The sequence below is a fragment of the Castanea sativa genome, chromosome 10 (genome assembly GCF_040712315.1).
Source record: "Castanea sativa cultivar Marrone di Chiusa Pesio chromosome 10, ASM4071231v1".
NCBI lineage: Eukaryota > Viridiplantae > Streptophyta > Magnoliopsida > Fagales > Fagaceae > Castanea > Castanea sativa.
Genome location: NC_134022.1, coordinates 14357682 through 14372841, shown reverse-complemented (window position 1 = coordinate 14372841; position 15160 = coordinate 14357682). Strand labels below are relative to the sequence as shown.

At 33.2% G+C, this 15160-nt stretch overlaps 2 protein-coding genes and 1 long non-coding RNA gene across 3 annotated transcripts; all 3 read right to left on the bottom strand.

The window, feature by feature from the left end:
- Window positions 1-3206: 3206 nt before the first annotated feature.
- On the bottom strand, window positions 3207-4567 carry LOC142614216 (uncharacterized). The gene has a single exon (XM_075786780.1). It carries the CDS (start codon window positions 4212-4214, stop codon window positions 3291-3293), a length of 924 nt encoding a protein of 307 aa, XP_075642895.1. The 5' UTR covers window positions 4215-4567; the 3' UTR covers window positions 3207-3290.
- Window positions 4568-5424: 857 nt separating this feature from the next.
- Window positions 5425-7143, bottom strand: LOC142614109 (expansin-A7-like). Its single transcript, XM_075786660.1, has 3 exons — window positions 6983-7143; window positions 6103-6418; window positions 5425-5927 (listed from the first exon to the last, which is right to left on the bottom strand). Exons 1-3 carry the CDS (start codon window positions 7140-7142, stop codon window positions 5615-5617), a joined length of 789 nt encoding a protein of 262 aa, XP_075642775.1. The 5' UTR covers window position 7143; the 3' UTR covers window positions 5425-5614.
- Window positions 7144-12510: 5367 nt separating this feature from the next.
- On the bottom strand, window positions 12511-13464 carry LOC142613026 (uncharacterized). The gene is made up of 3 exons (XR_012840225.1): window positions 13144-13464; window positions 12980-13048; window positions 12511-12886 (listed from the first exon to the last, which is right to left on the bottom strand). It is a non-coding gene; the product is annotated as an uncharacterized LOC142613026 (long non-coding RNA).
- Between the last annotated feature and the right edge of the window lie 1696 nt (window positions 13465-15160).

Sequence of the window (15160 nt, the reverse complement as noted above, 5' to 3'; positions counted from 1 at the left end):
AAAAAAGAAGAGTATTTAAGAAGAAACCTAGAACAGGAATGGGGGCTCCCTTTTTTGTAATCTAAAAAGAAAGAGAAAAAAGAGAAAGAGATAATATAAGAATAGCTCTCGGCTTACGTCCGAGGAGGTTGATTTACAATATTCCTTGTTGTTTTCAAGTGTTTGCGATCTTTGACTTGTCATTTAATCCTTAGACACTTCTAACCTGGGTTTCAAGCCCACACTCTACAAATTCATATTGTTTAAGGCTCATTGGGCCTGAGCCCGTAACTGTTCTTGGGGCCAGGTGCAATTGTGCACTTACATCAGCAAATCCTCTTTTTGACTTGAACTTGTTTGGACTCAAATCTAACAGACTGACACAATTAAATTGTTGACTAGCCATCTAATTATTGACTTTTAATTGTTGTTGATACTAATTTTCGCGACACATTTTCTACAAGTCCAATTCAACCAAGCCCAACTTCATTGTGGGCTCAATTCATATATTATATTATATTTTATTATTTTAAGCATGGCCCAAGTCTATGTGATTTATGGGGGAAATTGAGGAAATGTAGTTTGGAGGGTATGAGTTTGTTTCTTTCGGACTTTTTGCATGAGCCCAACCCATATGTGCTACCAAGTGGGCAAAGGGCACCAGTAGCACCTCAGGTTCATGGAAGAGGTCTTATATTCAAAATTTCCACCCCAAAACAGTTTTTATGCTCTGGGTGATTGTAGCCCAAAATTTCATTCTGAACCCTTTTCTCCTTTAAAAATGGTTGGCTCTCATTAGCCAACTTCAGCTACTAACTCTCATTTAGTTAAGCCTTCCAATGGTCTGAAACAATTGAAAATGAGGAACCAATGAAGGTTTAGTCAAACATTTCCCTTAATGATGATAAAAATAATCATTCATTTTATCCAAACAAAAGTAAACTTGAAAATTACTACTTGCTTAGTACCTTGGGGTCCAAAGCCTATTCTATTAACCAAAAATCAATCGCTTAGAGCACCCCAAACTCAATATAAATGCCACAATTAGATTCAAAACACAAAGGGAGAACATATTTTACTCTGAGAGCAACACCTCGATCTCAAAACAAGAGTCTCTCTTCAACTAAAAAACCAACCAACCACGTTTTACCCACATACTTGAAATTTCATAGCAAAAGCCCATTCAGCCAGTCAACAATCTCACAATTTCGAAGTTTGGGGGTGGAAATATGGGTACAAGGGAACTTCTCTCTCTCCCTCACAACCTCTCTTAATTTTCTCTTCTCGTTGACTGTGGGTCGAAATTTCAGACCTATTGAACCATGATTTCTTCATAGAGCTGAAATTTGAGAGCAAAAACCCACTGAGCCAGGAAACATTCTCACAATTCTGAATCTTAGGGGTGAAAATATGGGTATAGGGGAACCTTCCCTCTCTTCCTCACAACCTCTCTCAATTTCCTCTTCTCGCTGACTGTGGGTCGAAGTTTCAGGCCTGTTATGTTTTTATGCTTTTTTGCCCTTTTGTTATTAGCATTTTGATTTTCTCTTGTCAAAGCATCATTAGCTTTTTGTTCATTACACATTTAGAATTTTGGGTTTATTTCTCCACAATAAACACTTCTAAAGAACCCAAGGGGACATTTGAGCTATTCTCGCATTTTCGGCCCTTGTCGCAAAAACATCCCCAACACAATTGTGAAGTGTTGACTTTGACTAGAGTTGACCTTTTCCAATAACCCTATCCTATCATGTTTTTCACATATATATTTTGGGGCCTATTTTCCCATTTAAGGCTCCCAAATCACTCAAATTGGCTCATTTGAATCTCGTATATGCAAAATTCACAATTTCATTTATTTCAAATTGTGCTTGATCCATTATCCATTCATTTCGGCCACTTTCAAAGCACCATTCAAGACATTTTTAAGGTATCTTTACAAGCTTATTCCAAATTCAAGACATGCCATTTAGTAAAAGAGTGTTCAATTTAGTCAAAGAGTCATCTTTTCCTTCATTTTGTTTCGTTAATTCTACTAAATTGGGAAGTTCAATACTAAGCTGTTTTGAAGCTATCACATGGTCGTAGAAAATCTAAATTATGTGTTCTTTATAACATTTAAGTATATGCTTATTTTATCAACATAGGTTACCATTTGTATCTGGATATACCCGCACTATGGGAGGTTGTAAGAAATTTTTCCCACTCACCCAAACAACAAAAGTTCCCTCTGCCTTTCAACTTTTGAAAATTTTTTTTTCCACCCTACCTTTCAACTTAAATGATGGCTAATAACATTACTGCATCTTCAAGCATCTATTCTGTGGTGTATAATTGCCTTTGACACAATAAAGAAAGAAAAGTGAAAGTCTTTGTGTTCAAGCATGAGATGTGATTTTGCCTTTGTCTAGAATGAAACAATGCTGCAATAGTACAGCCCACTTCTATTAAGTCTAATGGCATATCGTTTCCATTTGTGGGGTAGATTTGAGGTATAATTCCTTCAACTTCAATCTTCACGTAACAAAAATATTAAAAAACAGAACAGAAAAAAAGTCTTCTTCAATTTTATGCATTTATTTAGTAATTTATTATTATGTTTTGGGTAACTCAGATACAACTCATTTTTACTTACCAAAAACAAAGTTTTCTTTCCTTGAATATTGTAGACCTACTTGTAGTCTTGAACGACCAAATATAGGCATTATAGTTGAGCTACACAAAATTACAGTGATGCTACACGGAGTATAGGACGAAAAAGAATCTGCAGACAACAGAGTTTTATTATGCTCTAAATTCCCACATTTTACAGGTGTCTATTCATATCTTACTTTAATATGCATTTGTCCCAATTGCAAAACTTTTGAGCCAGACTTGGTAAGAGTGAATCACATCAACTTATTAGGCCAAACTATTGAATTGAAGGAAAAAGAAAAAAGAAAAAGAAAGAAAGAAAGAATTACCTACTTTTCTGTATTGTTGTATCCAAATTTACCTTCAATGATCAGAAATTTTGATTTATTCCTACTCCTAGCTCTCACTGATAAAATTTAAATGCCTTTGATTTGGGACATCCAGCTTGTAATGTGAAATAAAATTTTCAAAACATCATTACTTTTACAAAAAGATTGGAGGAAAAAGAATAATGAATCATCAGGACTGAGAAACGGATTAATTTGTTCCTGATTCCTGTTCTAAGATTTGGAAACTATGCAAATATGGTTGAATTTCCTTTAAATCTCATGACCAATACTTTTTCTTTTTCAGCTAATGTTACAACAAGAATAATCACAAACAAAAATGAACAATATTCAATGAGGAGGAGGAGGTATATACTCGTGCTCAATTGTAGGCAATGTTCGAGTGAGAGCTGCAGTAGGAGCTCTTACATGTCCAACCATAGATACTTGTAAAGCTTCTTCTTCATAAGCTCTTCTCTCCATCTCTTCCATTCTTGACTTCTTCTTGGCCTTAACAAACATTGCCACCAGAAGCAAACTCAAAAGAAAAGCACCCAATGCAGCCCCAATTGAACTTCCAACTGCCACTTTCCACCGGCTAATCTTTTTACTCACTTGCTTTGGGGGTGTCTCAATGACCAATCCAAAATGTCCATGCCTCGTTGCATCACATACATATGGTGATACCTGATTTGCTAGTGTGACTTTGCCATCACTTTCAAAACTAGCACAATATGGCCTAATTCCCTGTAAGTTAGTGAAGTTTGTAGTATTGCTGAAGTCTATTGTGATGGGCTTTACTCCTGCAAGAATTCCAAGCTCAAAAGAGTCGCTAAAATTCACGTTGACACCAGAATTATAAGCTAGAAGACCTAAAATAGGGGACACAAGTTGGTACCCAGATAAATCATAGTTAGCATAGTATATGGAAGACCAATTATATCCCAAGTTTTGTCTAACTACCATGACTCTTTCCACACAGGGATGCACAATCACACCAACATCCAGATGAAATTCCATAACCCTTGCACCATACCTTTGAAGACTGCCACATCTGAACCTCGCCATGTTGACCCTGATGCCAGAAAAGTTTGCTGGTAAATGTACAGTGTGTAACGTTCCAGTCCTGAAACGTTGGTCAAAGGACTTAAACGTGTAGTCTCTAATGTAGAGATCAAGAAGATGAGCTGATTTGATTCCTTGAGCTTGAGCTTTTATTGATGCTAATGATACCCATGAAAGAATTATCAATGTAAAAGAGAAGAGGGAGTCCATGTGAGAAAATGAGCTTTGCTAAGAAGTTGGAAGAATATGGTATGGAGTTGGACAATTTTCTGGGGCTGGAAAATTAAAAGTATAGTTTGAAATTTGTGAAAAAATAAATCTAGATTAGATTCTTTTCCTGTAGAAAAGGAAAGTTTAGACTGTTTGGGAAAATTTAAAGAACATAAAAAGCTTTGGTGGACTAATGAGTAAGGAAGGAAAAAAGAAAGAGAAAGAAAAAAGAAAGTTCTTATATTGTTTCTATCATTGCAAGTGAAGGGAGTGAAAATGTTAGGTGGCTATGAAAGTTCCTGATAAGAAAGATTGCTTGTTGTTTTAGGAGATGTGGGGTTGTGAAGAACCAGCAAAATGAATCTCGTACTGTTGAATAGCAGCATACTTTTTGCTGGTCTGTCTTAGTAAAGAAAATTTTTGAGTTGGCAAAGGGGTGAGAGTCATATGGGAAAGGTCGGGAGATATGATTTTGGAGCATGGGCTGATAATGATGGTACTAAAGGGGCATGGCGTGCTTAGGGAAAGAAATGAGAGCATTTTTCACTTAGGGGCTCCCATACTCTAATTGTGCTTGATGACATGTCTGCCACTTGAACTACTTTGTGGTTTCTTGTTGGCTACCATGGCATTCTATTCTTCTTCTTCTTCTTTTTATTTTTTATTTTTATTTGATATATCATGGGCCCAAATTTCACATGGGAGGTCAAATAAGAAATACAAGAATATGTTTTGAATTTTGGTGCAAATGACTCCCTTCATTCCCTCATTTTGTTTACCATTTATTGTAGGACCTCACGAGAGAGGAATTTACGTGCTTTTTGATGATTTTTATTGTGTGTCATTGGCACCTTATGGAGTGCATTAATTATGTCTATTTGACTATAAGTACATCACAAGATTAGTATTGCCAAAGATAGAGATGTCCTATTCTTAAGCATATTGGATTTGTTAAGTTTTGGATTTGAGCACTAACAAGAAATATATATATATATATATATATATATATATATATATATGTTTGGTGGGACAATGAAATACTTTGTAGTCGAGTTGAGAAACAAAATTGCATAGAAGATTTGTCAATTGGGCCATCTCCATGAATCTTTTGCCGATAGTTAACTAATTTGTGCGGGATAAAGGGGCTACACACATTCAGGAGATTAACCAAGTTAATTGGCATCTTCACTAATCTTTAAAAGTAACAAGCAAAAGTAGTGATATTCTTGACATGAGCATCTACGCTCATGGCAGGTGAAAGTTCACTTTTTGTGAATAAGGATCACATACAAGACAGAAAATCCTCCAAAGTGAACGAACAAAAAAGCTTCGGGACTTAAAATAGAAGAAGAAAAGGAAGATAAAAGAGCCATGGTGAACAGCTTGTATATTTTAAATTATCAACGGAAGTTGAGACTGGTCCCATAAGTCAATCCTACTTGCCAATTAGCAGGAGCAACATTCCAAGCAATAATAGTCTCCCTGGTTGTGTAAGAGGTGATCCTAAAAGAAAGAGGTTGGCCTCCAAGAGTTGCGAATGCTTGGTATGAAGCTCCCCAATTATGGGTCATGCTTATCCATCCTGTTTTGCTTCCTTTCACCCACATATTAACAATGTCTCCCCCACCTCCAACGTTCATCACATACACCAACAACCAGTATCCATTTCCTTGAAAAGAGAATCGAAGCCCGCCGGTCCTTATACATGGTACCCTAATACATAAAACAATGATATACTATTAAATAATTGTAGATATTTGTGTAAAATAGTAGTCATAAACGAGTGTAAGAAGATAACTTCCCATTTCAGAAGTGAACCAATTTTTCTTTTCTTCATTAACTAGTCCTAGTATAATGACTTGATGAAAAGACTTGAGAAATCTTATACCTGCGGTACATAACTGGGACAATGCCGGCTTGCCATTGAGCAATTTTCATAAAAGCAGGCTTGGACATGTCAAAGTGGACTCGAGGTGGGTTGCACCATCCACCAGCATTTGAGTCCTGTGACCAATTTGGTGGGCAAAGGTTCGTAGCAGTCACTGTTGTGAATGGTACCCCTCCAAAGCACCATTTTGATTGGTAACACTTTATTTGGTAGCAAGTCCCACAAGCGTAGCCATTGTTGAACAAAGTTGAGCTTAAGGCTGCTGTATCTGTTCCATAACCATTAATAAACAGATTTCCATACCCACAAGCTCCTCCTGTAAACCCAATACAGAAAGGGGCATCAATTAACATATTATTATGCTTTATTTCTTTTGTGATAAATTCTAATTTTTCTTAATAGATATGATAAAATATTAAATGATTAATTTTTACCATCAAACAAAACACTATTGAGTTCATATTTGTGTAGGCCGGATAAAATCTACTATTTGATTGCAAATTGTTGTAAATTGGACCATACATAAATGTTGATTGGTTCACATTGCTAAGGGGACGTGTAGACCATATAGCCAAAATTATGTCTTTTTCTCTTAGAAGAATTTTTATTCTATGGCTAAAATCATTTAACCAATATAAAATTTAAGGGTATTCAAAAAATTTCATGCATATTAAGGTGACTTTGGTTCTTCACCTTAATGCATTGAAAAAATAAACCTTGACTCTACTTCTTTTCACGTTTGAGTAAGTAGCAAGAACAAATTTTGCCATCAAATATTGTAATTAGATCAACAAGCAAAATTATTTTATTTTGAAATTATGTTTCTTTTTTTACCCTCAAGATAAAATGATGACAAAATATAATAATGTAAATTGAGTACCCATGGTTGCAGAGGCAGTATCGTCGCCGTAAAAGGTGGCGTGGGCAAGTTGCCATGGGCTTGGCCAGAAGACTCCGGCAACTTTTTTTTGCCTGATGATTGCCAATATTGATACCATGAAGAGGAAGCTAAAGCTCCATGATTGAGAGGAAGAAGCCATGGTTCAATGACTCTTGGTTACGAGCTCTTCTGACTATGACAATTTGTAATGCCTATTGACTTGTACATGCTAACTTATATAGTATCTTAACAACAATTCTAATTATAGACAGTGCATTCATGATCCTCACGAAGATTGAGTCTTTCAATTTAAATAATGGGGAAAAAAATTTATAAAATGTAATCAATTTTGTTTGTTATTTGAAAAGCTTACTTGTTTATTTTTTAAAAACATTATATGAGAGTTTCATTGCACCAATATGCGGTTACCAAGAAAATTCTTGCACAGCCGATTGAAATTATATAGTTTGGAACGTGCAGGCATGTTTATATTCTGTGGTGTTTAAAGTCCTTAATTGATTCTTCTCAAAAAAAAAAAAAAAAAGTCCTTAATTGATGTCTCTTTTCGTTTGACCTCCCTTTTATAATTAATTAATCTAATCTTCAGTTTGGGTCCAATTGCTTTGCCCTTCCCTTCCTCTCATGAGTCACACAATCAGGGAATAGGAAGAATTTTACCCAAATAAAATCATTTTAATTAATATTAATTTGCTCTTTGATTTGTCCAAAACTCCAAATTTCGAGATCAGTGACACAAAATTATATTTGGTTTACAATTTCAGCTATTAAATTTCAAATATTAGTTTGGCTAGTAGGATAAATTTTTTTTTTCTCTATTCTTTTTTGTGAGAGGAGGTTATGTTTTCTCATGCTAAATTTTCATCTCATTTTACAATGTATCCCCTAAACTATTGCTTGAAATTCCAATTTAGAATATTTGTTTCAATGTTCCCCTTGTTTGTCTCTAAACAAACAGTTGAGAATATATTGAAACAATTATATTACTACTGCGCATCCTTGGTGCAGTGGTCACTCCACAAGTACAAATGCTTGTGGGGTGTGGAGGGCAAGGACCAGAGTTCAAGTCTTCAAGAGAGAGTTTCACACACATATACACTTAGATTAAGCTAGTGTAAAAATTCTATCTTGCATAAAAAAACAATTATATTAAATTAGTTTTTTTTTTTTTTCTTTTCGTTTTTAACAATGAGCATACTATGGTTAAACTTATCTGGAAATGCTTTTGATATATGGCAAAGAAAAAAAAATGTGAAGATTGGTTTGACCAATGAATTTAAGAAAACACACCAAAAAAGTGTTTTTTTTTTTTTTTTCCCCTTATAAATAAGTAAAAGTCAAATCTGAAAATCGTAAACAATAATGGACTAAAAATATGAAACTATTGCGTACCTATAAATTATGATTTGATCTTGAAATCAATGCCGTCGGTGTTGTCTTAATTAAAATTATTTCAATTAACAATAATCTGCTAATTGTTTGGTCCAAATTTCAGGATTACTGACACAAAATAAATTTGGTTTATGATTTCAGCTATTAAATTTATACTATTAAGAACAGGATTCCTTATTTGGGTTTAAATATTTTGCGTACTAAAATATCTCCACACAAATTTTTAAATTCTCACCCATATCTTTTAGTTAAATAATTTTAAATTTAAAAACACAAAATGGCTAAAAGAGCAATTTACTATTTTTAAAAAAGTTACTAAGTTTTAGACTTTCAAACTTTTATAAATTTTTATGTAGAAAAAGATCTTAAAAATTAGGACATTATGTTTGTGGGGTATGAGAATTCCGAGTAAGGTGATCACGTCACATGTCGTGCCTGGTCGAGAAGGATAATTGTTGGGCTAAGGAGGCCATGTTCTTGAATTTTATGATCATGTCATCAATGCGCTAGCTGGGGAGGCTTTACTGTGCAGAAAGGGCTTTGGGAAAGGAGATGGCAATGACTGGATTGAAAAGTTAGATACCGCCACCACATTTAATGCATCCTACCAAACATTTTGGCCGCATTTATGTGGAGAAGACCTTTAAATAGTGTTTTCTAGCTACATTTATGTGGAGAAGACCTGTGAACAAGGTTGCTTTGGGCGCCGCATCTCTCAGTAAACTGAAAGAAGATGCTAGATAAGATTGGAAGATGGGTGATGATCTACACAATAAACAGGTGGAAGGTCAGGATCATTTGAAGATGTCTATATAAGATAGAAGATCCTCCGTTGTCATCATTAATTTAACTCATTAGAACCTAGATTTAGAGTTCACTCTCTACAAATTTATTATTTTGTGCTCTTTGAGCCTACACCTATCTTGTTTTGGGCTTAGGTGCAAATTGTGACCTTACAATGTTTATCTCACCTTTTTTTTTTTTTTTTTTTTTTGAGGATGTCTATGTCACTTTTAAACATTAGTATTTCACTAAATTCAAAAAAAAAAAAAAATTTATAAGTCTAGTTTCAATATTCGTTTGAATAGCAGGAGAATTTAAAAAAAAAAAAAAAGAGCTAAATGGTTAAATTCATCCAGACATACTTTTGTATATGTGAGAGAAAAAAAATCAAAATTAGTTTGATCAATTAATTTAAAGAAAAACATAGTAGTATTTTATGCAAGGAAAATGTTAAAGATGTTATTATGGGACAAAATTTAGTTACAAAATTAGTTGTAGCCTAAGGCTACAAAATTAGTTATAGCCTAAGGCTATAACATTCTTTAAAAAAAAAGTTAAAATTAAAATTACTACATATTTTGAGAATCTAATCGTTGAATTGTATGTTTTTAAGCTCTTAATAAACATGTCAAATTTTATGCCAACAAGGTATTATTTACTATATAATCTATAAGTTTATATTTTATGCATAATTTTAAACTATAAAAACTTGTAATTTAAACAATTTATTAATGATATAGCCATTGATCTTTAATTTTTTTAAAATTTTGCAAGTATGAAAGATATAAGAAGAAAATGTAATCTAATGGTTGATTTGTTAAAATTCACCTCCAATAAAAAGATATTGAGTAAGGCTATAGTTTTATGTTACAATTAATTTTATAACTAAATTTTGTCTTAAGTTTTATAGTAGTATAAAATTTATAAATGGATGTGATAATAAGTGTGCATTTGGCATGAATTATTTTTGTCAACTTATTTTACTATCTAGCTTATTTTTACTACTATTCATGTGTCTCACTGCACTTTTTATTATAATTCATGAGTCTTACTATACTATTTCAACTAAATTTTACCTTTATTTATATTACTTTCAGCAAAAAAAATTCAATTTTAGCAAAATAAGCGAATCTTAAAAGGATACTAAATATGATTGATGGACTTCAACCATTCTATAATTGAATATTTGAATTGGCTTTTTATAATTTGTAATATATCAATTTGTAAGCTTAAAGTAATAAAATTTGCAATTTTTCTTTTGAGAAAGGTTTTTTTTTTTTTTGAGAAAGTCTTTTTAAAAAAAAAAAAAAAAACTAGAAGTCAATTTATTTGTTTTGAGGAACAACTAGACGTCAAATTAGAAAACATAAACAAGCGTGGACTCAAAAACATAAAACTATTGTGCTTTATTATGCGCCTATAAATTATGATATGATCTTGAAATCAATTCAGGTCGGTGACTCGGTGTTGTTAGTGGGTATTAAATATTCAATTTAAGGGTCCAAATATTCTTTATGGCCCCACCTGTCTAAGGTGTTCAAATTAAATGTAGCCACATATTAAATTTTGTACTTGTCTCAAGAGAGTTAATTTCGTACCGGAGGTCGTACTAGTTTGATTAGAGAAACAAAATATTTCGATATCAATCAATACCGGTGTATCATTTCGAAATTACCACTATATATATATATATATATATTCTAAAAATTATAATAAGTTACTAAAACAAATATTAATATTTTTTTTACTCACAACTCTTCTACCTTGTCAATATCTTTTTTTTTAGCCCTCTTTTATTATCCTTAACTCACTACTCTCTCTCTCCCTTAATAATTAATATATTAAAAGCTCATAAATATTTAAAGACTATTTTTTTTTTTTGAGAAATAATTACAACATGAATCACCTTTTTGAATTTTTAATTTTTGAATGAAGCATAAAATCTCTTTGCATCCAGACTTAGCTGCAATTTTTAAATTTGGAATTTTTGTTGTCACTTGCAGCAAACAAACACAGCAGATATGTTAGAAGAGACAGTAGAGTATGTAAAGCTTCTTCAAAAGCAGATTCAGGTACTCCCTGCATTGAACTTGAAAGAAATTTTATGAGTTTCAAAAGAAGACACAGGAAGATGATTGAAATTATGAAATTGTATAATTACCATTTCATCCTACATAATTTTACAACTCCAAAAATTCTTTTCTTTTTCCTTTTCTAGGCAAATGAGTAAGGTGCTAATAGGTATGGGATTGGAAATAAATGAAATAAAATAAAATAAGAGAAAATGTAATTTGAATGGATGTGGTGTTCAAGTGAAGTGCAAAACAGAAGGCATAATTTTTTGTACATTTTGAAAATCCTGAAACATGGCAGGATCTCTCAGAGCAACAACAGAGATGCAAATGCGTGGTTTTTAAAGATTTCACAGAAGAAAGTATTAAAGATAGCTCCCACAGTCATGTGTAATTATCTAATTTTGAGGTTTCAGCCAAGCTTCATCATGGTAATTTGCCACTAATATTCTCTTTTCTCTCAAATATTCACCTTGTAATTACATGATCTATCACTCCTCTTCTATACAGATTTCAGGTTTCATAGTTTAGTCTACTCTCGTTACCATCTTTTGTAGCCTGGATTAAAGTATCCATCAATTCAGGTTGCACTTCCCGTAGCAGTTTACCAAACAAAAATTAAGTATCCTCATTAACAAAACATACATGTGAACCATAGAGCATACAATCCAGTTCAGTGGTTTAGGAGCATGACAAGTTACATTCTAAGAAATTTCAACATAATAAGAACAAGTATCAAGTGAAATACAGGAAAAAGGAAAAAAATTTATGAAGACATTAGATAAGTACAATTGCATTATATGGAGATCTATGTGATCTGGATGCTTACCACTAAACTTTGACGGTATCTTTCAGAAATAACAGAGTTAGGCATTGCCATTGAACACAAAATATAGTCAACACATTATATGAGAGAGTAACTTATAGTACTTGCATTTTTGTAACAGATGCAGGGTGCACCTTTTTTTTTTTGATAAATTGATGCAGGGTGCACCTTGACATAACTGAAGCAAACTACTCTAAATTTTGAACTCTTACAATGAAGAAAGTTTGAAATCTCCAAGTTTCAGCTAATTCTAAAATCACTGAAAGTTATCGAGTTTAATTAACGTTGTCCAAGCTTGTGTAGACTTCAGGTTAGGTCATCCAATAACTCAAACATCTAACAAGCTGAGCTAGTAGATATCTTCTATTCACTATTTGTCTTTTAATCTTTCAAAAGAATAGATAGGCCCAGACCAACAAAGAATAACTTCAAACAAATTTGGAAGAATCTCCTTCAACCCACTCCGTGGCGATTTATAAAACTAAACAAGTCACATGACATGATCAAAAAGTCATGTGACTAAAACTACAATTGAATGGTCTCTTCAATTGCCACATAATAGTCTGGGGGAAGATAGCTCCAAACCGGTTTGGAACTAAACTGGTACAATGCCTAGGACACTGATAATTAATGTTATGTCAAAGCTAGAAACCATTATAACATGTTTTTCCAAGCCAACAACATCAACACATTTCCAAGCAAGTTTCAAGAAGAACACAACTCTAGTTTCATAATATGATAAAAATAATAAATTTGAGTACGAATATAATTGAACTGCCTTCGCTTGCCTTCTCGAACATCAGACCCTAATCTCTGCGACAAAATAGCAAACACCTTATGTTCAACATCAATCACATAGCCAAAAACTTTTCCACAAGAAGAAAGGATATTAACAAACTAACTAACCACAAAATTCAAGCAACCACCTTAACTAGCATTAGAGCTTCGAAAACCTCTTAGTCAAGAGAAGCCACACTGAAATGAAAACAAGCAGGCACTCATGGTGTTTGAGAAAAGTACAGTGGCATTTTTAAGCAATAATGAAAGCGGGCTTGGGGGCTTTTAGTTACCTGAGGATACGTCTGATTTGACGGTTAGAGAAAGAAGCGAGGTCCATGCCCCAAAGAACATTTCAGCTGGTTTCGGCTCTTTTTCGAATCGGGGTCTGAGTCGCTCGATTCGAGATCGGACAGTGAAGGTTCGTTGTGCAATCTGAGTCCGCGTGATTTGAAATGGACTTTGCGACGAGATGAAGGCACTGTGGTTAGTGAGAGAGGTGAGGGAGGAGAGAGAGTTAGTGATGTGAGTGAATCAAATGGGCCAAGGGAAACATTTATAGCTGGTGACCCATTTTGGAGTGAAGTGAAGCTGAAGCAGCTAGCGTACTGAGATTAGGTAATTTCACATGTTGTAATAGTTTTGAATGGTTGAGATTTAAAATTGAAAAAAGTAATTTTAAATCTGTAGTTAATAAAATTTTAAAGTGAGAATAGAAAAAAATATATATATTTGTGAGGAGGATGTGTTAATCGCACCACCCGATCCTAATCCACATCTAAATTAATTGTAGTTATTGCAGCTTAAGACCAATCTTAAACATGTAGTTTTGGGTGGTGATGCAAAACGATGCCATTGAAGCTTTTAGAAAGTAAGTCTTAAATATGTGGTTTTGGGTGGTGATGCAAAACTATGTCATTGGAGCTTTCAGAAAGTAGTTTTTATTTTTATTTTTATTTTTTATTTTTTACAAGATAGAAATTTTAGTCTAGTTTAATCTAAGTGTATATGTGTATGAAGCTCATTTTTGGAGATTTGACCTTTAGCCTTTGCCCCCACACCCCACAAGTACTTATATTTATAAAGTGATTATCGTACTAAGAGTATGTGGTGGTGGAAGTAGTTAAACGATACAGATTTGTCAATTTTTGAAATCATCATTGATACCAAAGTCGGGCTTAACTTTTGGGCGATTGATATTTATTTCATCCAAATGGGAAAACTTTTTTTTTGGGCCTCACTATTTGACTTATTGGGCTCTTATTTGTAATATGATGGTCCTATCTATATCCCCCTAAATTTATAGAATATTGTGATTAATTTCAGCCCAAAATTTGTATAGGGCTGCAGACTTCAAACCCAATTTCAGTATTCTTTTTTCCTCCCAAAAAAAAAAAAAAAAAAAATTCAGTATTCTTTTTCAAGGAGTATGCAGAAGTTAATCAGACCAAATTTCAATAATGCGGGTAGCTTTAGCAACATTTCCAAGCACTATCTTTTGCATTCACATTCATTTCTTTTAAAATTAATAATAGTTACAATTGATAGATTTGAACTCTTAATATTATATTATATGTAAGGTGATGGTCGATTGCTACTTACTGAACTACATAAATTAGTATAATGTTTATTAAGACTCACATTTCTAATTTTTATTGCCTTATTACGAGACTATGAATTGTCAAAATATATTATTTTTAAAATAAGTTACTAACTTAAGTTTGTTCACATAGTCTTCTCAAAAAAAAAAAAAATTTGTTCACATCACTATATAACGTTGCCCTAGAAAGGGGGAAAATATTTTTGCCACTATTAGTAATAGTAAGAGGCCATTACTTTTACAATCAATTCTTGAGACACTTTACTTTTATTAAATCTACCAACCGTTTCCATACACATATATTATCTTTAAATCAAAGAAAGAAAAGTGATACTTAAGATTTACTTTGGAAATCTACATAAACTAGAGGGAAAAACCTGTTTCAAACTTTCAGTGATAATCTAGAATTATTGTCATGATATCTGGGATGCAAAGCACAATCTACTGAAGAATGCACCAATCACAAGCTAACAATTAAATATGTTGTGGCTTTGAGTGTGGAAATGATTGTGTTTGTCAAGTTCCCTTTCTAGCACCTACTCAAGAAGCAGGAGTCATATGAACATCTCAATCATCAAAGTAGCTTGATCCTATTATCTTTTTCCCAGACTTGGTGTGAAAGGTATCATTGTTGTTTAAAGTTCAATCTTGACAAAATATATGAGTGGAAAAACAATGGAACTGGTATTCTACAAATTATGAAAACTTCC